At 44.3% G+C, this 25,188-nt stretch overlaps 1 protein-coding gene across 1 annotated transcript; it reads right to left on the bottom strand.

Moving 5' to 3' along the window:
* Positions 1-391: 391 nt before the first annotated feature.
* YBX3 (Y-box binding protein 3) lies at positions 392-24,714 on the bottom strand. Its single transcript, XM_075509024.1, has 9 exons — positions 24,365-24,714; positions 20,435-20,498; positions 18,663-18,696; positions 13,610-13,699; positions 12,790-12,912; positions 6,245-6,339; positions 1,896-2,067; positions 1,148-1,248; positions 392-698 (listed from the first exon to the last, which is right to left on the bottom strand). Exons 1-8 carry the CDS (start codon positions 24,627-24,629, stop codon positions 1,183-1,185), a joined length of 909 nt encoding a protein of 302 aa, XP_075365139.1. The 5' UTR covers positions 24,630-24,714; the 3' UTR covers positions 392-698; positions 1,148-1,182.
* Positions 24,715-25,188: the final 474 nt, after the last annotated feature.

Genomic DNA, 25,188 nt, shown 5'->3' with positions numbered 1-25,188 from the left:
TAGATCCACCTAACCTAGCCACGTCCTTGCACATGTACCATCCAGCATGGTTTTAGACAAGATACATCAACACGTATTAAAGAGGCAGCTCATCTTCACATATGAATGCTGAAGCAGCAAGATTAAAATCATTAATTATTTTAAAGGTAAACATGAAAAACACACCAAAACAGATTTTTTTTGGTACTTGAAATCACTTTTTATTTGTGAGGAACGTCACCCATGCTGCACAGTTTCAAATAGATCTTACCAAGGAAAGCAGAAGTTTCTCCTCCCCGTGTCCTGCAGTGAACAGGACTGGCACAGAAAAAAAAAAACTCACACCTGGGAGGTTTAGCACCAGCATCCAATACAAAAGCATTTGATTTCAATTTCAGTTCCTTGGTTGGTGTTTTTCCCTTTTCAGTTTGATACCGAAAAAAATTGAAAAATTCAATACTAGCGAAACAGTGAAATTCTAAAAAAAAATAATTCCCCACAGTTGCTGTTGAAACTGGGGAGGTTGCTCTTTCTGAATCTCGCTCTTTTTCTCTCTTCATGCATCTAATCTTGCAGGCGTTCCCTGGATCTCAGCTGCTGGTAAATTTTTTTTTTTTTTTAAGTTCCGATGTTTCAAATCTTTGCTTTAGTCATCACTGTTGACAATTTATTGCTTGAGTGTTTCTTTGGTGTTACTTTTGAGTTGTATTTTAGGACACCTGTTGAGGAGCCAAATTAAAAAAAATGCAGTTTATGTTAAATTTCATTTTCCTGTTGAAGAGGTGGGATGTCAGGTGGGGAAGGAGTTGTCATAACAGACACGATAAGCATGACTGGCTTATCCTGTCTATAAGCTGAGAGTACAGTATCTTCCTATAGCAAAACATTACTAACTCATCAGCAGATGCTATTGCTATATAGACCAGACAGATCTTCCTGAAAAATCAGACTGATAAAGCAAAATTTACTTCGTGACAAATACAGACCCAGAGGCAGAGGAGAGGAAGAAGAGAAAGCAGCAAACAGTTCCTTGGTTTGCCTATACAGAACACTCAGAAGTTATCACAAGTATCTAGCCATACATAAGGGGATGTGGCCAGAGTCCAAGTCCTAGAAGTATATACAATGCTGCTTCAGTTAGATAACAGGAACTATCTATATTCCTTACCTGAGGGATGGTAAAGGTGCCTGGGGAGCCATACTTTACTCAGCACCACTCTGCTCGGTCACTGGAGCAGGATTTTCAGCAGGTGTTTCAGTCACCTTTGTCTGAGACACAATAAACCTTTATTATAGGCAAAGCCTGACCTCTAGACCCTTCCTCTGTTCAGTGGTAGGGCCAGCATAACCCAGGCTTTAAAATAATCAAGGAAGACAAATCCTCAGAAAATATTAACTATAGGAAATACACTAAAGTTTAACACAGCAGATTCTGTCAGGGAACCACCTCAAGTTGATATAGAATGAGAAAGTCTTTCCTCATTAAGGTAAGTCTGTGCTTGCAAACAGTTCCCTGAAAACATCTAGTTCAAGCAGTTCAGGAAATGGATCTGGAGCTTTAAAATCCATCTGTTACACTGCATACAAACTGAACGTTTGAGGAAGCTGGAAAACACAACTGTTTCTCTCCACTTCAAAAATATTTGTTATAGTCTGACCCCAAATAAGAACTATCCAGAAGCAATACCTATCCCACTGCTGGTTCCATTTAAGATAAGCTGCTTGTTCTCAAAGAAGTTCACAAGGAACAGGCAATGAAACCAGCTACCTTCAACCATCAGCTCTTTGGACATGACCATCAGACTCCTCCAGCACACCAACACCACACTTGTTAAAACTCTCACAGGACAGAAAGTCTTGAGCACTCGCCCCATCAAAACACTGTGTCTGCCGCATTTTGCTAGGAGCATGCTTACCTCTTTCCCATCCTGAGCTGGAGCATTGGGTGGACGAGGTCGACGCCGATAGTTGTATGGGCGCCTATACCCACGGCGAAGTGGCTGCTGACTCATAGCATTGGCCTCATGATGGTTCTCTTTGTTTTCAGCCTCTCCAGCCACTGGGGCAGGGCGTGGACGTGCGGGCCCTCTGAAGAGGGAGATAAATGTGTTATGTATAAAAGCAGCCTGAGAAAGGTTACACTACCGTAATTTTAGCCCAATAAAAGCCTCTCTAGCCAAGTACCATCTGTAACAGTTTTGAATGCTAGCAAACCATCCCTTTGGAGTTCAGCTGGCATACAGTTGGAAAGGAAAGACCCATTTCCTTGGGTTAGACAAGCAACCTGGCTACCTCTTCACTGCTGAAGCTACATCAGCATATTCTGCTGCCTGTCCTACAATAAAGAGGTAGCTAGCCCATTTGAATTGCTGGCTAGGAGAAGAAACAAGGCAGTAGTGGCTGCACAGGCTGACTCTGCCAAGTTAGCCTTGGACTAGCGACATACCAATCCAGCCCCATTCATAATTAATGGTGCAATCCCTGGGAATTGCAATTCCACCTGTAAATCATTCCTGATCTTCCCTCTTTGCCTTATGTTGCCCCTCTTGACCATATAAGAAAGCGTAGCATGTACCTCAGGCAAGTTGGGCCTCATTAACACTAACATGTTAATGACATGGGGAGATCTCCGAGATTGGTTATTCAAAAGAAGACAGAGGCTTTTGGTTTGGAACTATAATGTATGGTCACATCTCAAATGTGTGGATACATGCTGTAGTCTACAAATATGGTCTACAACTTCAAGGGGGGCAGAGGAGAGAGATGCTATGTCCTCTCTGGTGATATCCTCTCTAAATTCAATGTTGGAACTTGACCTCTTAAGCTAGTTGATAGAAAGGCAAGGGCAAGATGAAGAGGAGCAAGTGACTGAATGGCAGACTAATACAAATCTGCTCCTTGAGAGCAGAATCATAGAATGTTTCAGGTTGGAAGGGAGCTTTAAAGGTCATCTAGTCCAATCCCCCTGCAATGAGCAGGGACATCTTCAACTAGGTCAGGTTGCTCAGAGCCCCATCCAGCCTGACCTTGAATGTTTCCAGGGATGGGGCATCTACCACCTCTCTGGGCAACCTGTTCCAGCATTTCACCACCCTCATGGTAAAAAATTTCTTCCTTGTATCTAGTCTGAATCTACCCTCTTTTAGTTTAAAACCATTACCCCTTGTCCTATCACAACAGGCCCTACTAAAAAGTCTGTCCCCATCTCTCTTATAAGCCCCCTTTAAGTATTGAAAGGCTGCAATAAGGTCTCCCTGGAGCCTTCTCTTCTCCAGGCTGAACAACCCCAACTCTCTCAAGCCTTTCTTCACAGGAGAGGTGTTCCAGCCCTCTGATCATTTTTGTGGCCCTCCTCTGGGCCCACTCCAACAGGTCCATGTCTTTCCTGTGCAGAGGGCTCCAGAGCTGGACACAGTACTCCAGGTGGGGTCTCACCAGAGCAGAGTAGAGGGGCAGAATCACCTCCCTCGACCTGCTGGCAATGCTTCTTTTGATGCAGCCCAGGATACAGTTGGCTTTCTGGGCTGCAAGCATACCTTGCTGGTTCATGTCCATCTTTTCATCCATCAGTACCCCCAAGTCCTTTTCTTGCAGGGCTGCTCTCAACCCCTTCATCCCCCAGCCTGTATTGATACAGGGGATGCCCCAACTCAGGTGCAGGACCTTGCACTTGGCCTTGTTGAACCTCATGAGGTTCACGAAGGCCCACTTCTCCAGCTTGTCCAGGTCCCTCTGGAGGGAGGGGGACCCTCCGGGTCCCCCCAGAGGGACCACCCTCTGGATGGTCCCTCCCATCCCATCCCTCAGGTGTGTCAACTGCACCACTCAACTTGGTGTCAGCTGCAAACTTGCTGAGGGTGCACTCAATCCCACTGTTTATGTCACTGATGAAGATATTAAATAGTACTGGTCCCAGTACAGATCCCTGAGGGACACCACTCATCACTGATCTCTGTCTGGACATTGAGCCGTTGACCGCTACCCTCTGGATGCAACCATCCAACCAATTCCTCATCCACCAAACAGTCCACCCATCAAATCCATCTCTCTACAATTTATAGATAAGGATGTTGTAGGGGCACCATGTCACAATGCTTTATGAAGAACACCAGTGAAAGTAATTCAGTGTTTTAACTTGTCACTCATGCTCCAAGATAAAACAAGTCACAAAAAGCCAAGAATCTCAATGAGCTTTTCCACTTAAAGTGAGGCAACATCTCAAAAGGTATGACAGTCAGAGGCTGACTATTTCACACTGATATTTTTAACTGCACTGAGTTCCTCAGCTATGGAATTGTTCCCTCAGTGTAGAGGCTGGAAGCTGGAGTGATCATGTCAGAACTAAGGCTGGAAAATGACAAAAACAATCCTACACTGGCCAGTTTAAGGTATGACTAACACAGATGACTCAGCAACTTACTCCACATATCCCACTGGAAAGCATCAGTGTTCATGTGAACTCCAAGGGATCTTTACTAAGAACCTAAGAATGGCCTACTGGGTCTTTGAGTGTCCATTTATCCCAGTTCTATGGATCCCTAGGGAAAAATAAGGTCAAGGAAACCTGCTTCCCAAATAGCCTCCAACTGTTTTCCACACTGAACACAAATCAGCAGTGCACCATTTTGCCTTCATTGCTGCAGTGGATCCTCAGCTGCATCCACAGAGACATTAGTAGCAGAGAGAGATGTCAACATCCCCCTCTACTCAGCACTTACCAGGGTGCACCTGGAATACTGTGTCCAGTTCTGGTCCCCACAATTAAAAAAAGGAGGCAGACAGACTGGATACAGTCCAAAGGAGGACCATTATGATCAAAGGGCTAGAGAAACTGATCTATGAGGAATGACTGAGGGAGTTAAGCCTTCTCTTCTCCAAGGAGAAAAGACCTACGGGGGAACTCACCACAGTATTCCAGTACTTAATAGGGCAGCTACAAAGAGGACAGAGGCTCTCTTCACAAGGAGCAACAGGTACAAGTTGTACCAGGAGAGGTTTCGTCGTGATATAAGAAACATTTACAGTGAGAACAATCATCTACTGGAATAACCTCCCTAGGAATGTGGTAGAGTCCCCATCACTGAAGGTTTTCAAGACGTGATTGGACAGCATGCTAGATAATCATCTGGTTGAACCTTTTGTGAGAAAGGGAGCCTAGATGAAATTTCTTCTGAGGTCCCTTCCAACCTGGGCTGTTCTATGGTTCCATGAACCTCCCTTTGTTTTTCAGCATGTCTCCCACTTCCTTCATTTGAAGGCTCCTCATAGTGTCTTTGTTTTTTGCTTTTTCTTCTGATAAAAATTTCATCCATCCTTTCCATCCCACTCATTCTGAGGACCTCTATAATCTACCTTCATTTATCTCTTCTCCCAGCCTGAGAGTCCTCAGTCACTTCCACTCTTCACACATTTCCCGCCCCCCCCCCCCCCCCCCCCCCTTCAGTCATTTTGAAGAGTTTTATCTTATTATTCTGGAAGCTCTCCAGTCTCTTTAGCACCCCTTTCCTCCAAAAGTTCTAGCAAGAGTAACTCTAATTACCCTATTTTGTTACCTTCTTCTTTAGGAGCCCTTGAGGAACCTAAAATTTAAATCTTGATTAATAGCAATACCCTTCACTAGCACAGGATAGTACAAGATAACTACAATACTACCATATCATCTAATGGCCTGTAAGAGATAGGACACAACTTGAGTTTTTACTGAACAGTAGGCTTTCCTCTGTACCTACAAGTAGCACCAGTGCATAAAACCAAGCCTGCATGACACACAGGACTGAGTTGGATGTGCACAAGCTACTAGTCCAGTGCTGAACTGCAAACTACTGTCTGCAAACTACAGTCCACGAGAAAAGTTATAAAGCGCACCCTGCCCCTGCAGATAGGTAGACCTACCTGTCCCAGATCAAGAGGGATCTGGATTCATTAGATGTCCAGGAAAGTGTAAGAGTTCAGCTGGAAAGATACAGTCCCTGCAACTCACTTCATATGTTGCTCAATTGTGAGAAGTAACAGGATACAAGGAATTCTTTGCCCTTTCTTGACCTATTCCTGGCTCTGAGCAATATATAAGCACATTAAACAAATTCTACAGTTGTTTCCTTACTCCTGTGGCTCACCTTTCTCCTAATAATTAAAATGCTTCTCACTGTCCCTACCATTTGCATGCACATTAATGCCAGGAAATATAGCTTCCTGCTCTTAATGAAACCTATACAGATCACAAGAGCATCCTAATGTAATGATGAGCAAAGAAAATAGTACAAACCTGCGATAGCGGGGACGATAGGTAGGATTCCTATGAACTTGTTGATGAAGTTGTCCTCCTTCTGTGACCCCATCCTTGATTTCTCCCTCACCACCCTACAACCAGAAGAAAACAGACGACAGAGTCAAAGATGAAGTGTTATCTTATTTCACGGGCAGTATGTTAACTATAAAGCCCAATGATCCGAACACAAGTTCAAAAACAGTGTTATCAGTACAGAAACACCAGCATTCCAGGTAAAAAGAAGCAGCAAATACTCAAAAGGCATTAATTTGGGCAAAGATAAGAGTAGGGCAGAACAAGAGCCAATAATGCTGCCCTTGTTCCTCACAGTAACAGGCTAAGGAGCTACACGACGATGCCTCCTCCCTGTCTGCCAAGAAAGGCAGAGAACCTGACAGTTGTCTCTGATGCATATGAAAGTGCATTTCAAGACAAGACGTTGCACTGTAAGGGGTAAACATGTTATTGAGAGGCAGCTATTGATCAGGACACTTCTGAATTTGGAAAGCTAACTGAAAGACATCATGATGAAACTTGCCAGAGACCAACTCTGGCTTCATTCTACATGGAGCCCCATTCCACAGAGAACTCCCACAAAAACATGAAGAAATTTAATGACAGAAACACTGTACTACATCATGTTAAATACTTTTCTACACACTCAATACTGTCAACCTTTCAGAGATGCAGTGGGTATCTCTGCCCTTTAGTTGTTAACTGATAAAGCTGTATTTCAGTTTGGGTTTTTTTTCCCCCTAGTTTGTTGTTTGGTTTTTTGTTTTGTTTTTTTTAATGCCAACCATCAGTAACACCTGTTTTATAAAACATTATATGATTTACAGTTGCCACTGTACTATTCTTCCCTTTAAAAGAAGGAATTTAACAAGAGATCTGGAAATAGAAGTGCACCTTCTGCATCTGATCCAATAGGAAACAAAAGCTATTGCTTCATGACAGCCTTCAGTAGTCTATACTAAGTTTGACAGGTCTCCTTCTAATACTACACAGCTATTTTAACCACCACCATCATATTTTGCTCTGTTTTAACTGGCAATATCAGGTAACTGCATGGGCAGTGAACTTTTCTTTAGCTAAGATAGCATGATGGTAAACATTTAGAAAGGCTAGAGCACTGTAAGTTGTAACAGGAAAACTTGGGGAATTAAATGAACCTCAGTGACCAACCTGGACAATCTTCTCCTCTCACCGCAGCAAAATACCCTCCAAATGCATTAATAATTTCAAGCACTGTTTGTCACAATCATAAATAACATTATCCACTACATTCTCTCATGTATAAAACTGATCAGGCTAACCAAATACCCACAGGAACTCCCACTGATTAAGTAGATAGTAATAATAGGTAGCATCTGATAGTAGTTGAGAAGTACTTGAGACTCAGAACCCAAAAGGAAAATTACACTTCTGAGTTTGACAGCATTATACTACTTATATCTACTTTGCAATACCAATCTGTCCTGTTTGTATCAAGATGCTTTGTACAACATAACTTTACAGTTTAATAGACCTCTGATAGGTGGTCAGAAGTGTCTCAGACAGTAAGGTGAGAAATATCACCACCAGTATTGTGTGTGGCAATAGTGATTCAGAAGTCTTGGGATTTCCTTTTTTGTGAAGCAAGGGCTTAATGCTGCTCCTGCTCTCACTCATGCTCTCACATGAGGACTGGCAAAGCACAGAAACAGGAGAAGGGAGCAGCAAGATGTGAAGGGAAGAGAGGATGCAAAACTAAACCAATCCTGAATGTGTTCCAGTATAATCACCATTTCTGTTCTCCAGGATTTCTGAGCAAGCACACGTGGAGTCAGCGCTCAGTTCTTGCACTGCAATGCCAGAAATACGGAACTACAAAAGCCTAGTAGGTCTTGTCTGAGGGACAATGTGCTAGAAGCTAACAAACAAAGCATCAACCAACCTAATTGCAGGGAGGGGCACACAACAATATTTTTCATCAGCCAAAGCTCTCCTACAGCACTTGACAATCAGCATCACATTCACAGCTCTTTAAAAGGCAGTACTGAATTTCTACATGTTTTTAATAGCACAGCCCAAGTCCACTCCTCCCTCTAGAGGGCTGCATTGGAATCTCAGATAAAGAGACTCCATCTCCTGTAGTGACAGAATGAATGACTAAACCTGATGAAGCATTACTCAAAAAAAAAAAAAAGCAAACATTTCCCTATTCATCTTGAACTGAATGTTGCTACATCAGTATTTCAGATAGGTTTGGCTTAAACAATCAGTTGAAAACAGAACAGCATAGCAACTGAATTGCTTAGCCCAGAAGTTCCAATAACTGAATTTGTGATACTATAGAAGATGCAGGAAATTAACACATTACATTAGTATCACTGTCAATTGATCTAAGTCTACTGGCCAGAAGTGAAGTATGGCTCCAGAATAAAACAATTATGCTGTCAGAAGTGACTGAAACAGATGCAATTTGACCAGAAAACAGAACCTGACCTTTGAGGTCTTGTTTTACTGTACTGATACTAAACATTAGATTAATTTATTAGGAAAGCTTCATTTGTATCCTGTTCAATCTCCTCCACAGGGACCTTCCAACTCAGTGTAATATCTTCTAACAAAATATTAGGTGATCCTAAAGAACAAATGAATAAAGCTGGCCTGCTGCACTCTAGCATTTTCCACTGAAAAAGACCAAAACAGGCAGGAAAGCTGCAATTCCCCATGAAGATCTTGCACAGATTTCTCTAACCTTAAAAAGGTACAAAATTTTATTCCTGTCCCCCAAAGAAAAGTTTTGTAAGCATTAACTGTAACTGCAGTGATGTTTTTACCCATCTCCTTCCCCTAATTTCTTCTTTGTTTGTTCTTACATCTCTTCAGATCAGTCTCTAGCTTTTGTCTAGATAAAAGTCTTCATCTTTTCAGGTCTCCTCTCTACAATAGAGTGTCGCCTATAAAGCGTTTCTCAAACTATTTTGCTTATTTTCCGACTCACTGGTATAGAGGCTTCTTCTCTTAGTAATGCAGATAATATGTACATGAGGACATCATTGGTTCTCAAGGTTATTCCACAATTCATTGTCTGTTCTAACATTCTGACTACAGCTCCACGCCACATCTATATTGTCTCAGTTTAGTGAAGAGTACAGCCTCTTTTCTGTAGTAGATACGATTAAGAAATTTCTGATATGAACAAGTACTTCTACTTTCCACAGAACTCTCCATGCAATCCAGATGCAGTTCCACTGGAGCTGGTTAAATACCTCAGATTCCTCAAGGTTCTCTTTGCTCTCGAGAAATTCACACAATGTGTTCAAAAACAGACTCAGTAAGTTACATGCAGAGTACAGGCACATTTGAGCTAGCATGGCAAACAAAGGATAGCATCTTTAGTTTGCCTAAAACCATGCCAGTAAGCAAGGATAAATCAACTCTTGCTGCGCTGCAAGGTTGGACTGAAGTTGCTAACAGACATCAATTAAGAGTTCTGGAAACCTAGAAGTCTACCATGTCAAAAGTTAGCTTAACAAATTAAACAGGTTTGTTGTCGTCCCCCCCCAGTAAATACAGGATTGATGATGTGGGCAGCTGAGCTCTGGGAAAACTTTTCACCTCTGCAGCCTAGTAGTTCTTTAAGCATAGCAGGCCTGGGTACACTGAAACCTTTTCCTTCAGGTGCGCAGCAACGGTTGCCTGCAGCTGAGTAAATACCCTTTCAGCAAACGCAGCCCAAGAGTGCCATACCATCAGGAACTCAAACTTGTCTCAGAAATATCCTGCAGGACAGTTAGCCAAAAACCACTTCAAGTAGAGAGGCACATCCTTTAACACACCTGTTAATGGGGCCATACAGAATAGTGTATATATACCACTACGGCTCATGGACATTGCTACTTTTCCCCCTTTACACACATGGGAATGGAAGGGGAAAGAGGAGGCCTTGTTAAAGGAAAAGAATATTAGAAAGAAAGCATCTTTCTAGATGCAGTAGACATGAAGTTTCAATGTGAAGAATGTGTTAACTGATGCAAGTGAAAAATCTCCAAAAGGAAATACTGATAGCTTCAGATGAGGATTCACTCTACTCTCAATTGATCTATCAAAGCAAGCCCTCAGGGGATGACAAGAATATCTGGACAAGTTTGAGTGGTTTCACTGACCTACACTAGGACAACTTCAGGGACAGTCCCTGCACAGCCCTTTGCAGTCCCTGCAAAGAATTCCTTAAAGTGGAGCTTTGACTTGTTCAGGCAATTAACAGGTGAGTGGGTAAGAAGGCCCAGCAAAACTGGCTGCACCTCAAACTAGCTCAGAACACAAGAAGAGTCCACTGCAACATGCAGCAACTTGAGCAGGCATAGCAGAATGTCAGCTTTGGCTGTACAAGGAGCTCCTGACTGAGCTCAAACATGAGAAGGAAGTATCACTTAAGTCTTACACATACAAGTCTGTAAGACTCCACAGGATACATTTGAGAGTGCCGCAGGAGCTGGCTAATGCCTGGCCAGTACCACCTTTGAAAGGTCACAGCAATCATGGAGTTTACCTCGTTACCTGTTGGAGTGGCATGCTATGGGAATGGTACTATAAGGTCTTCATCATCCTTGAATGAAACAGAATTTACTCTTAATTTTAACAGATGATATCAAATCCAGAGGAGCAGTCAATGTATTTATGGGCAGGCCTGACATTCAGAGGATAATCAACAAGCTAAAGAGAAGGACCAACAACAGGAAACAATGGGAAACAATGTTCCCAATGGGAAACAATGAACATTCAGGTTAACATCCTTTTGCAAATTATCATTTGCAAGTTTTGAAGGCTGTAACTCTTCCAGAGTCAATGATCCCAGAGAAAGAGCAGTATGGTTTTGGTTATGAATAAGAGATGACTTCACAGGACATCAGGCACCAGTCACACAAAAGCTAAGGTCTGGTACCCACATCAAAACAGTCTGGGGACTCAGATATAAGCAAGCCAAAGGAAAACAGTGTGGTATCACAATTTGTTCCTCTTGTGTACATCTTCAAGTACCAGATCCAAGTGTGTTTGTCACATGCAAATCAGATTTTTAGCTGCATGAGTTTGCATTAAACATCGAAGAGAACATGTCCCAGCATGAGTACCCCGTGACTGAATGCTCCCCATGTCTGAGATGGGTTTCACATTATCACTCTTCAGGCAGAAAATAAACCAGCCACTTTCCATACTCAGCAGTACACAGGGTTGTCTAAGCCTTGATATGTCTGCTTATTTAAAAGCTGAAGCAGCTCCAAAACAACACCAATACCACCAACTAAAGCATTCACTCCCAATAAAGACAGTTGAGGGAGATTTTAATCTCAGGAGAGAAAAAGGAAACAGAATCAATATTGGAACATAGCTGGTTGATGAGCTAACAGATAAGACTGGAAACATCAAAGAGCTGAACAAAACCAAGTATCCTAGTTCTTTGCCACTTGGCATGCAAGCTGAAGCTACAAACTGTATCGCCACAAAAACAAAGACATACTCACTAATAAGTATTCATCAGTTACCAGCACCAGCTTCTAGCAGTCTCCAAGGGGCTCTGAAAGAACACCTTTCATGTATTTAAGGCTCAGTGGTGTCCAGCAGGATTAAAGAAAAGACCTCGTGATAGCTAGTATAAACAACTAGGCTTTAAGGAAGGATTTGACAGCACTCAGTTTGCCCCCATGCTGTCAACCGTAGAACAAGATGAGAAGAGTTATGTTGCTTGGGTAGAGACTTCCACCAGGGCTCTCATATTGGATCATTCACACATTCCTGCAAGTGATGATCACAGACTCAACTATGAAAGAAAAGATAATCAAGCCTGGAGTACATTCCAGTTTGTTGGATTGCTCTAGGCAACAATTTAGGACAAGCACGATGTGGATAGGAGTAGTAACTGCTAGAACTACAGCCATATACCTCATACTTCTCCCTCCACAAAAACTTGCAGGGAAGCTGCTTAGGAAGGTTTGCAGATGTTATGAATAGTGCGCAGCTAGTTTAAGGAAAGAGTGCATTATCTTTACACTGTACTGCTGTAGGCAGGGGCCTATGAAGGGATGATATATGGAGGTTTCAACTAGTTGGTCAAACTACTACCATGCCATGCAAAAAATGAAGTTCTAAACAAATCTGGTTTTCCAAGTGACCCTTCCAAATTATGGTTATACTACTGAAGGTAATATAAATACTTCCCCTTGCTTCAGGTAAAGGGCATGGTGAACCACTTAGGTGTCTCACTCCTTTCTGTTAGTCTTCAAACAGATACCTTAACACCCAAAGAGATACTTTTAACACAGTTCTAGAAAGACATGCCAAGGGAGGGCCTACAGGACACCCAATAATAGAAAACAGCAGTATCAACACCAATGATGTGCTAGAGAAACCCAGAATATTACTGAAGAACACTCACAACTTAGTTAAGCATTGACAGTTTACTATATGCCAGTGCTGACCCTGTAGTTCCCTCTCATGAAAAGATCGGAAGACTGCTGAGGAGTTAGGATGACCACCACTAAAGAAATTAAACTTACACTTCGAGGAGGTCCACGGCGTCGGCCAAAATAGCCACGTCGATAGCGGCGCCGGTCTGCAGCATAGCGGCTGCCTTCTACAGGGACTCCATCTGGACCAGTGACATTAGCTGCTTCTGCACCCTAAAAGGCCAAAAGAAAGTAAGCCAGGGTGGTGCAAGAAAAGAACAACCAGGTACAGGGAGAAGGGGAAGGGGGAAGATGAAACAGGGAAGAGGCTTGTTTGCATCTGTTCCAAGCTACAGAGATTCCTTCCTCCCAAGTAATGCAAAAGCAGGTCTGTTATTCTCAACCCCGTAACACAGGAGTTATGATCATGAGTTAAGACCCTATCAGCCAGGCTGAGATCAGAGGAAAAAGGAAGTAGTAACTGATTAAAGAAAAAAAAAAAGCAACCCCAAAAATCAAAAAGGCTCAGAAAACTAAAAAAAATTTTTGACAAAGTAGAAGTGCAAAGAACTTGAAGGTTTTTACAGTTAAGCTACCAGACTCCAAGACAAATTCTTCAGGGCACTATATGCATGAGTTAACGCTTACTGGGCAGGCTGCAAGCTTCAAATGCTCTATCTAGTAAAAATTACAGATTCTAGAAGCACTAGGGTGTAGTTAGAGTTTTGATACATATCTGGAAACACTTCTTAATGAAGCCTTTAAAAAAAAACCTCGATCTTCCACAGAACAGCTGTATGAATGCCACCCACCCCAGCAATTAACACATTAGACAAAGCCACCAGATACACAGCTAAGGCTCTGTGTTACTCCCCACTAGAGTGATGTTAACTCTGTTGGGTCACACCCCTAAGTCTCCATAATCTCTCACCTTCTCTCCCTCAACCACATCAAATTCTACAGTCTCTCCATCACCAACACTGCGCAGATATTTCCGTGGGTTGTTTTTCTTTATCGCCGTCTTTAAAGAAAGAAGATACAGGAAAATATATTAGTTTATCTTATTCATTTTCTTACACATTCATAGTCTGGTAGAAGAGGGAAGGACAATATTCTCCTGCTACAATCCCAACTCTACATACCAGATCAGTCACCACACCAAGATATTTCAAATACATAGATGTCTCTTATTCCACAGGCACTCCAATACTCAGTCAAGGTTTACTCCTTTCTCAGTACTCATGAGCTTATGAATCAGCTGTTGCGCCTACTAAATATCCAGATCATTACACATGACATATGAACAGAATTCACACTGACTGTTTGATTTCCTGCAAGCTGCACCAAGGCAGCTCCAGCAGGAAGTGTGGCCCATGCCTTCATAGTCATTAGGAGAGCCTTAGACCATCTACAGAGAACTTTAGATCAGGAGCAATTTTGTAGAAGATGGCATTAACTATAAGGTATCATGGTAACTCATAGTAACCAGAGAAGAATTACTAGAACTCTGGTGTAACATAAGTAAGCATTTTACCTAAGCACTGTAATGGACACTCCCAAAAATTAGTCAAGTCCCTAAGGAATGGAGGAACAGTACCAGAACAGGCAACCTCAGTCTTAGTCATCTTTTCTAGACAGAAACCCCAAAATACTATTAACAACATGGCTTCAAATCAAAACTCGTTGAAGACCTCCTCAGACTCACAGAACACTCAAACCTCCTGGAGCCATTTTTCAGCCCATCAGCTAAAGATGCCTTTCACTCCATGGAGTATTTCTAGGATTCCACAAGAGGCAGTTAGCAAGACAAGCCTACTATCTGTTCATTAGGTAAGGGTTCACAAAGTGGAAGAGGCTGGGGAAGAAAAAAAAAAAATCACACCAAACCAAACCAAGACACACACATTGTACAAGCCAATCTAGGGGCCAGCTTTTTACTGAAGTTCTCTTAGATCATTAAAGACCAATCCACTTCAAGTTTTCCAATATGGGCATCTTTTGTTAACATGAAGGAGGCATGTGCAGGTCCAGTAGATAGAAGCACACACAGAAATACAGGGCACAAATCCAGCTTAAGAAATGGGATGCAGGGCAGAAACAGAAGAGACAGTTGTCAGATCTGTCTGCAGTTCAAAAAAACCAAGCAGAATGAAGATCAGTTGAGTTGTTGCCTGTGCATGGCAACTATAGTCATTCAGTCAACAATAGCCCAAAAATATTTCCCACTGAAGGAAAAGTTCTAATCAGTTTAAAATTGAGCTTGACCAGTTTAGGAAAAGTATTCTCATTGTTGCTGAATACAGTCCCCTTTGTGTTTCAGGCAACAGGCCAGCATGTCCTTTTAGCCCTGCATCTAACCACACCTTTCCCTGTACCCTGCAGTGTCCCTGAACAGCTTAAGGAAGAATGCAAGAGTGTACATATTATTGCTACCAAAACAAAAACAACCCAAGAGTGGTTTTTGATACAGGAAGAGAATGAGCTGCTCAAGTGAATTCTTTTGGGAACTACTTTACAAAGCAGAGACTCCCACCATCAACTGAGACAGCTTTGTTTGCTTTCTGCTGACCTATTAGTGTAACTGCCTCATTTCTAAAATCAGCTGGAAGTGCTAGCTTTTCCATAAATGCTATATACCAATACTAAAATCATTATCTTCGCTGCAGATTAAGGGTTTAATTCTTTCACCACCACTTGTACCGAGATAACTGACTCAAACTCATAAGACCTGTACTCTGCATATGACCGAGATGGCAACAAGCTGTATTTCAAACTCCTTCCCCTTCCTTGTAAGTGCAGAGGAAGAAAGGACTACCAGATTTCTTTTCAGCAGAGCATGTACTTAAGATCCTCAAGATCCTCAAACATCCTCCACAAAGGGTAATGGAAGTTAAATTTGATGGGATTCCACATGTTCTGTTCCAGCTTTAAGGACAGAAAATTCAAAATTCAGATTTGTAATTGAATAACCTGCCAACAGGAGATAGAGGCTGCCACACAGTAGGCTGGGGTTCATTTTATAAAGGCAACCAGGAACAATTTTGATTAAATCCTAGAATTCAGAGCAGAAAGTATTTGGCTTTACTACTTACTACTTCAGCTGCAGGTAAACATTGCTGAAATAAGCCTCTAACAAGCCTAAGCTCTAAGCTTGATGAAGACTTTTACTCTGTATATCCAGAGGGGAGAGAGCACTATTCTCCCTGTTACTGTTCACCAGCATCCTGCAGGCTCCAGTTTCTTTAATTCAAAAGACAGATGTTTTGTGTTAACACAAACAGCACTCAACAATTAAGACAGAGCCTTTCCTTTCCCAAGGGGACACTGATGAACAGACAGCTATAAGAGTCTTCACAGCTAGTTCACTATTTTGTTTGGAAGAGTTCTTTCCATATCCTCATGATATCACCACATCATGTGCACATCCAGCACTGTCACACGCTATCTAAAATTTGTTACACCAGCTCCTGGTGCACAATGAATACAACCCAGTGAAGAAAAAGAAAGACCCGTGCAGCAGAAGAGATTAACTCCTCCTCACTGCTTGCGATTCAAACTATGCCTAATTAAATTGGACTTCTCCAGCTACTGACACTTTTAATGGTGTTAAATTGCAAGACCCTCCTCCCCCCCAGACACGCTCCACCCCACAAGGCGGATTGATCCCTATTGCTCACACCACCTCTAACTAACACACTGCCCTAGATAGCACCTTCCATGACCCAACCAGACAAGGAAGCAAGCAAGACGAAGCTGGCGAAGAACTGCCCTTCCCCAAAACACTGCTTGGATCCCCTGCAAGGCAAAGGGTTAATTCAAAGCAAGCCATGCATGCTCTAAAGAGAAAAGCATTTTAATCTGTACTAGGTTTATAAATAGCATCCAATAGCCAGACACCAAGCATTAACCCCCATTCCAATCATGAGATCGGCCTGTTCCCTCCCCACTGTGGATGCGTGCCAGGGAGGCAGGGAGGAGGCTGTATCTATTCAACTAGGTCAGCCTTATTCTGAAGGGATTAGGCATGTAATCCAACCCCTCCCGGGATGGGCGCGGGTAGGAGGGGCAGAACCAGCACTAACTGTGGAGGGGGAGCTCGCAGCAGGATGTTTGCTTACGAAGTGGATTTGTGTCCCTTTCTGGGCAGGCCCCATCCGCTGGCCCTGCCGAGCCAAGCACTAAGGCAGGAGCTCCAGCCAGAAAGCCCCAGGCTCTGGTAGCGAGCACGTTCACGTACAGGAACAGCTCGAGATGGAAGAGCTGAGGATCACCCGATTGCAGCTAACCCAGGCCAGAGCTGGAAGCATCTACTCTGCCATGCACAGCCCACCAACAGGGTTAATCAGATGCAAGCTTGCGCATGATGTGGTATTTCTGAAACATCAAGCCAGTTTTGCTTAGTGCTCTCTATGAGAGGATTTCAGCCACAGAAGATAAGAACTAAGTTACACACACACACCACAGTTTACATTTAGGCAAATAATCTCCACAGGTGAAGGAGACAAAACAGCACAGATAATAGCTTGCTGTGGGTCCTCACTGTTTGGGTCTCCACATGCAGCCTTCCCAAGCAGAATAACAACTGATCCATGTTATCTCTGTCATCAGCACAACAACCATTTTCCAGGATGCGTTCTCACAGGTCTCTGGGAGACATCATTTGTCTTCAAGGTAGTTTTACAGTGCTGCCTATCCAGAACATGTTTCTGCTGCTAGAACTCTTCCCACCTTCCTCTGGATGCGTTCCCATCAGGCTGCAGATGCAGCATCAGTATCAGCAGGCACACAGCACATGGTCATTAAGGAAGGAGAGTGACCATTAGAAACCGGTACATGCATTGAGAGCTCTTGCTCCCAGTCCACCAACTGAACCGGGAATGTGTACTGCATACAATTCCTGGCACTCATTACAGTCACTAGACCTACTCCCTCCCAGCTTCATCCGTTTTAGGGATAATGGGTCTACATCCCTTGACCCAGAGAAACAGCTATCACAGGCTATTTAGTCATGAAGCCACAAAAACTAAACTAACTCTTGATGTTGACCAGCATGTTTAACACAACTACATATGCACATATCCTTGTCCTCTGTGACCAACTCTGAGTGTAAGTTTCCTGGTTACATTTGATGGAAATACTGCCACTTATGCCACAGAGAAAGCTCATGCTTTTAAGAATTACATGGGTCTGCAGACATTTCATATGGGACAAGCTCCAGGGGCAGTATTTCATTTTCTGGTGAAGTAAAAGTCTCAGATGATGCAAAACCAGATCTAAGCCAACTAATCAATTTACATCAGCATGGAGACAGCATCCTCTGTCTTCCCATTAGTTGCCTGTGACCCGAGAGTCACAGTATAAACTTAGAACAGCCTACTGAGTTCAAGGAAAGTTAACCAATGACAAGCCACTGGGCAACCTTTCTCTGCTTGGGCACACTTGGCACACAGCCTTCCTCCTCTTCTTCCTAAGAGCAGCTGCCTCATGCAGCAACAGCTGATGGCAACCCAGGCTGGTCAAGAGCCAGACTAGATCACTTTCTCTCCAATACCAGGGAGGGCAGACAGAACAGACCTGAAAACGAAGAGGGTAGGAAGAAACAGAAGACAAAGGAGCATGAGGAAATGCAGGGGAAGGACAGACAACAAGTAGCAAAGTATTTACAAAACAGAGGAGTCATCTCCCCAGGGAAGGGACAACCAAAACAAAAACACACCAAAAAAAACAGAAAACCTTAGTGTTCAAATCAGAGCAGACAAAAGAAAGCACGAAGGGTTGCAATACCTACTCCTTCAGTTATAACTCCATAGAGAAGGAAAATATACCCTAATATTCCTCCCCGAAAATTTCAACATACATGTCCATTCAAGGTATTTGTGGTAAATATTCCAAGAAGCCAAGGCAAGGTTGGGTGGCTGTTTCAGAAAGTTGCATTAGAAACTTATCATAGTGCATGTCTCTAAGTACAATTACTGCTGTCTTACCTGATGAACAAACACATCTTCTTTGGTATCATTTCTGCAAAAAGAAAGTGAGAAGTCGTAAGAGTTTAGACTAAGAGACTTAAATAGAAATCCCTGACTTCACAACTGAAACCCTCCTTCCCCCAGCCTGTAGTACACCCTCTGGATTCCATACATTCTGTGTAAGTCTATGCTACCAAGACCCTGCTCTGAATTTCTAGAGTCATATGCTTGACAACAGAAAGGACTCCCACCTTTCAGAAGGGTGAGGGGACAGAGGAGGTTCTCTAATCTTCTGGCAAACGTTCAATATTTTGTTTTGACATGGGGAAGAGTTAGTGACTGGACTGCTTGCCTCTCACTATTCCACCCCCTGAAAAAAAACTTCCAAAGGGGCTGCAACCTGAGCTGTTATCCCAGAGGTCAAGCAAGACTATCAACAGGACTGGCCACAGCTGTTAACAGAGCTCTCCTTTCAGTGAAACTCAAAGCAACCATGCACAAGAAGTGTTAGGAGAGTCCATTAGAAGGGGACCCAGACGTGAACATGAGGTTGTCTGGATTAGGCCAGCCAGTTCAGGCTTCTGCATGCAAAACATGAAGACAGGTCTGAGACCTTGATTCTGTGTCCCCATACAACAGAGAGATCCTAGACCTTGCTGTCTGTTCACTCAGTTCCTTCTCTGCAGAGGGAACAGGTGGGTCAAAGAGTTTGTGAAGTTAATGCATAATCCAAAACTTGTTGCACTGGACTGAAGTAATAGTAGACTTCAGTTTAGGAAGCAAACTAACAAGTTATTACACCATATCCAGCTGAAGGCTCTCACATCAACTGCTATGAAAGACTTAAAGAGTACTTCCCAATTCAAGCTTTTCTTCTAAGGTTCCATAACACTGGATAGTAGTCTCCAGAGACTAGGATTAATAGTGTACCAGAACTGGCTTCCAATCCGTGAAACGGGGCTCTTCTACCCCTTTCTATAGTGTCCAACTTACCCAAATCTACCTGCTACATAACATTTCAAGGACTTGCAGGACAAAATAACTTGCCAGGTATGTCTTTTGCAAGACAAGCATTCACCATGCAGGAGCTTCATTTTTTGTAAAGCACAAGAGATATTTAAGTCACTCAACCCCACAGATATTCCAGCCTTAAAAGCCAGAGTTTTCTCCAGCAACTTGGAAGTGTGGGTCTTGTGCACCTAGGGTTGGAGTGTGATCAGTATCACTTACAGCTATTTGGATTATCAGTGCCATTCAGAGCTTTGTTCATGTTCAGAGGAAAAGAAAAAAGATAAAAAGAGAGAATTTCTGTGAAGCCAAGCCTGGAATATCTTCAGTTAAATTATATCAGAGAATCTCAATATGTATTCAGAGTAGGTATTTTGCCTAATCAGTTAACACTTGAATTTTTATCCAAAAGTATTTCCCCTCATCCTCCAACCTTACTTGCACCCTTAAAAAAAGCCAGGCAGTCATGAAAGAACATACAGCTCATTAAAGGTGTAGTGCAAGTAAACATGAGAAACAAGTAACAGACCAAATTTGTAATGAGTTTGACTCTTTCTGTTTTCTCCCCATACACACAACCTTGGGGGGAGGGGGTGGCCGCGTAAGTCCCCTGAGATGATATCCAAGTTTGTTGTTTGTTTGCATGGCCAAATCTGGCCATCAGCTGCATGAACTTGTAGTCAGGTCCTCAGGTCTCTGCTGCAACTACTAACGCATGGCATATTATCTGTACCACGAGTCTTAGTACAGTATAAATATGACTTATCATAATTTAAACATACCTGTTGATAAAGCCATATCCATTTCTGACATTGAACCACTTGACTGTACCAAGAACTTTGGTGGCTGGAAAGAAGTTAGAGAAGTTACTCTAAAACATAATGAAGTACAATAATGTTACAAAAATACTTTTACACCTGCACGTGAAGTTACAACTAGACCTATTCTGCTCCCTTAACACTCAAAGTGTACCTTCATCTCCCACTTCAGTTTATACTAATGCAGTAGCATGAAGCAGTGCTTTCACTTGCTGTTCTTCAGCCAAGAGTTTACCACACAGCATGTAGAATGAAGTCCAGCTCTATCATTTTCAGAATTGGCCATCCATCCCTTCTCTTTTTTATTTCTTATCCCAGAAACAGGCAGTGAAGCTGAAAACCCCACTGCCATTCATCAGTTCTCTTTAGCTTAGTAGCTAGACATCAAACATAGCTGAAGAAAGCTGTTTAAAAGTCCCCTCTTTCACCCAGAGTTACCCTTCCTTTCTTCCTTGGAAACCAGAACTGGCCAAAGAAGCAGCATCAAGCACCATGCAACTCTCTCAAGTGGAAAGGAAGCACATCCTTATTTTGGACAAGCTCTTTCTTTGCATCATCAACACTCTAATCAAATGAGACCCCACAAGACATTATTTTTTTTTTATACCCCACTTCTAGAGATCGTCTGTGATTTACCAGTTACGAACTGACCAATTTTATTTTCCAAGGCTTCTAGGATCAAGACAAGCTCCTGTCTCAACACCAAAACAGCATCTTACTTAGAAGCCATACTGCAGTGTCTTATAGGATCTGGCGAAACCTGTTCCTCCAACATATAGGTACGTGTGGGAGGAACTCAACAGCAATGAAGGTAGTTCAACCTCTCCTTCCCTCTCAGCAACTGGGTGGAGACCACAAACTTGTAGGAAAAAGAGAATTTTGTGCTCTAGACTTCGATAGGTGTTACTTATTACACAGCATGACCACAACTATCTAAGCAATCTACATAGTATTTATTTGAAAAGGGTCTAGTCACCTACAGATGACTGCTTGTTAGAAACCTGACATATGCTTGGTGGGTGGGAGGAACCCAAGAGGCAATTAGAAGGAAAATAGTGTAGAGAGACAATCTCCAGTTCAGAAGTCCAAGCCAGTCTGCTAGAAGCAAGAACACACCACAAATAGTTTCCTTCATCTGCTCTACACCTGCATTCTTACCTAAACATCCACTAGAAGATGACAGAGCCAGAGAGACCTCTGGTCTCACACAGTCTTGCCATTCTTATATACCCGCTCTGACAGGCAAAAAGAGCAACCTCTTCCTCCTCGCCTGAATACAGAGCTAAAGTAGGAATGTTTGCTGATAGCAGTTCATTGTAGTACTGTTGCTGTTAATGACAGTAGTAACAAGCCACTTCTCACTGCACTTTTAGAAGTGAAGGTTTTGGTCTTCTTTAATACAATTTTTGAGCAGAAAATGTTCTTTAGAAGAAGCAGAACCATGTTAAGACTGAGACAGTTATTAAAGGGCTCTACCCTAGTACAGCATCCATTCCCAAGACTTCTTGTTTACAGAGATAAAAGCCCTAAGTTTCACTGCCTAGCACCGATTCAGTAACAATAACAGTCTTCACCATCAACATTTATAGTTGTGCTTTTAGGTTTAGTTTCATGGGGACATCACTAGGTACAGACACTTATTGCTACCACAAAGGCACTGGCTACATGCAAGAGCTCACTGTGCTAAGACAAGTCAATAGGGGAAGAAGGGGGGGACAGGGGACACAGAAACAAGCACCAATGGCACATGCAGGTTTTAGACTGCTTTAAGGAACAAGGCTAATGCCACTGATTCCCCCACTATCATCCTTTCCCTCCCCCACAAAATAGCTATTGAATCTGTTGGCCTATTTCAGTCAGATTAGGAAGAGGGTGAGAAACCTAGGAAGCCTGATGAAAACCCTCAGAGGAGTTAGAAAGCTGGTGGAAGGAGAGGTAGTCAAAACTCATTCCACATGGCCAGATGGCTGCTGATAAATGGAAGTCCACATACACAGCTTCAGAGAAACATTGCTCCTTCTGCACAAGCTGCCAGAGACCAGGGGCGAGCCTCCAATATATTCCCTAAAACATTGTACTGGGGAAATACCATTCCCTACTCACACTAGTCTTACAGTCTCTGCTAAGCATTACGGGGGGGAAGATCATCAGACACAATAGCATGACACTGAAAATCCATGTGGCCATGGTGCAGCCATTGTTAAGCCTGAGCTGTCATAGCAGGGAAATCAGGCAAGGAAGAGGACAAGCCTAGAGGAAACCATAACCAGTTTTACTGACGAGTCAGAGAAGGTAGCTGATGTGATGACACCTTCCCCACCAGCAAGCGAAAGCCCCCATATTTCTACAAGATGCTGTACTCTGATGCTATCAGAGGAAACAATCATCAGCTGCTCCTACCCATGCCAAAATAGCCTTTTCATTAGTTTTAACAAGGAAAGCCAAAGCTTCCCGTGACCAAGAGAGAAGAGAAAGCTGACTAACCTTTATCCTTATTCATAGAATCAGACATTTGGATGCCCTGGGCAAGCATCAGACCTTGCTTCTAATGGGATCTTTGTAAGAGGAGACTTAAGTGAACATAATTACAAGACCATTAACAGGGACATTTGAGGTGGACTTGAACATAGGTCCATTTTCAATTATCAATGATCATTTTCCTTACAACTCCTGCTAAAATGCTTGCCTAGCAATAAGGCCAGTGTGCAAAACCATCACCATGGTGGTTTCTTTTTTCTGCTAGACCAGGAAAGGCACTTGTGCCTTCACTTTTTTCTCTCCCCTCTCCAAGCAACAGATAAACAAGATAAATAGGTAAAAAAAGAAAAGAAAAAATAAAATAAAAAAGAAGATAAGTAAACAAGATAAAAATATTACCAAGAATGAAACAAGCCATGTTAAGGCAAGAAGCACACATACCAACAGATATGGATCTGCCTTAACTGATTACTGACAAATCAGATAACAGAACAGGGAAAAATCATGCAAATCGTACCTCCAATTTCTGTTTTTGCTAGAGTCCTTCCTACCTCAGCTCCAGAGAAATCCTTTACCTGGCTTCTCTATCTGCTGCAGCAAGACCTGTCTTTCCCTTCAGAAGGGAAGATACTATCTTTCCTTAGTGAAGTTTGGGACTCTGCACTAGCAGTCAGCCTCAGCTTTGCCTTACTAACCTCTTAAAGTTACACAGTTATAAACAGCAAACCCCTATTGCAGGTTGATCCTGTTTAATCACCACGAAAAAACCCACACTAGCTACGCACTGAGCTTGAGCACAGAGACGGCAACTTGGCATTTCACTTGCCTCTTTTACTGATAAAGCAGAAACTAAAAAAAAAAAAAAACCAACACACACACAAAAAAAAACCAAAACCCCACCACTAATCCTAGAGGCATTATTCAAGCAGTATTTTTTACAGATAGAAAAGTCATGCAAAGACTCTGAGATTAAAGGGGGACACACACGGTTTACCAGCAAGCCCTCCCGAGGGGAGATGCCCCTGCAGGGCATAGGGGGGCCGGCGGCAGGTGCCGGGAAGCCCGTCAACATGGCTGCGCTTCACTCACTATCCCCGCCCGGTCCCGGAGAAGCGCCCGGGGCCGCGAACCGCGGCCCCGGGCGCTTCTCCGGGGCCGGGCGGGTCAGCGGACGCCGCCGCTGCACACAGGTGCTCCCGCCCAACTCCGAGTTGGCGTCCCGGCCAGGCGCCGCTCAGCTCCCCCCGACCGCGGGAGGAGGAGGAGGAGGCACGGCCGCCTCCCCGAGCGCAGCCTGACTCACAGCCACGGGGGAGGGAGCCGGGCTGGGCCCCGGGCGGCGGCCATGTGCTTGCACCCCCCCTCCCCCCCCGCCGCAGGTGCCCCGGGAAGTTGGGAGAGGGGCTCGGTACTCACCCAGCACTTTCTTCTCCGTCTCGGCCGCGGCGGTTGTGGTGGTGGTGGCGGTAGCGGCGGCGGCGGCAGCAGCAGCGCCAGGGGCCGCCTCACCAACAGCCGCGCCCGGCGCGGCGGCGCTGACGGGGCTCTTGGGCTTGGCGTCCGGGGCGGCGGGCGACGGCGGCGCGGAGGCTCCGGCTGGGGCTGGGGAGGCGGTCGTGGTGGTGGTGGTGGCCGTGGCAGGCGCCGGGCTGGCGGTGCTGGTCTCCGCCGCCTCGCTCATGGTGCCTGGCGGGAGGGCGGGCGGTGGGTGGCGGGCGGGTGCGCGGCGCTCGGCGGCTGGTGTCCCTCGCGCCCGCGCTGGGTCTTACTGCCCCCAAAATGGCCCCGCCGAAGTTTTAACACAGTCAGCGGGGGCCGGCGCCGGGACTCGCGCCGCCTCATTAGCATTTAAAGGGGCCGCGCCGATATTGAGCGGGCGACGCGGAGTGGGGAGAGGCTCCGCCGTGTCGGGCCCCGGGCCCCCGGCCCCGGCCCCGGCCCCGGCCCCGGCCCCGGCCCCGGCCCCGGCCCCGGCCCCGGCCCCGGCCCCGGCCCCGGCCCCGGCGTGAGTGAGTGAGTGAGTGAGTGAGTGAGTGGATGGATGGATGCTCGCTCGCTCTTCAGCCGTTTGTGCGTGCGCGTCTGTGCGGGTATATACGTGGCCGCGTGTGTATACAGGAGTGTGTGTACGTGCGTGGGGCGTGCGCGTGGCCGCGGGGGCGGCGTGGAGCTGAGCACCGTGTGTGCACGCACATCCATGCCTGTGGGTGCGCGCACACACACACACGCGCGTACCCCTA

The sequence above is a fragment of the Mycteria americana genome, chromosome 1 (genome assembly GCF_035582795.1).
Source record: "Mycteria americana isolate JAX WOST 10 ecotype Jacksonville Zoo and Gardens chromosome 1, USCA_MyAme_1.0, whole genome shotgun sequence".
Lineage (NCBI taxonomy): Eukaryota > Metazoa > Chordata > Aves > Ciconiiformes > Ciconiidae > Mycteria > Mycteria americana.
Note: the sequence above shows the minus strand (reverse complement) of the source record. Positions and strands in the feature narration are given on the sequence as shown.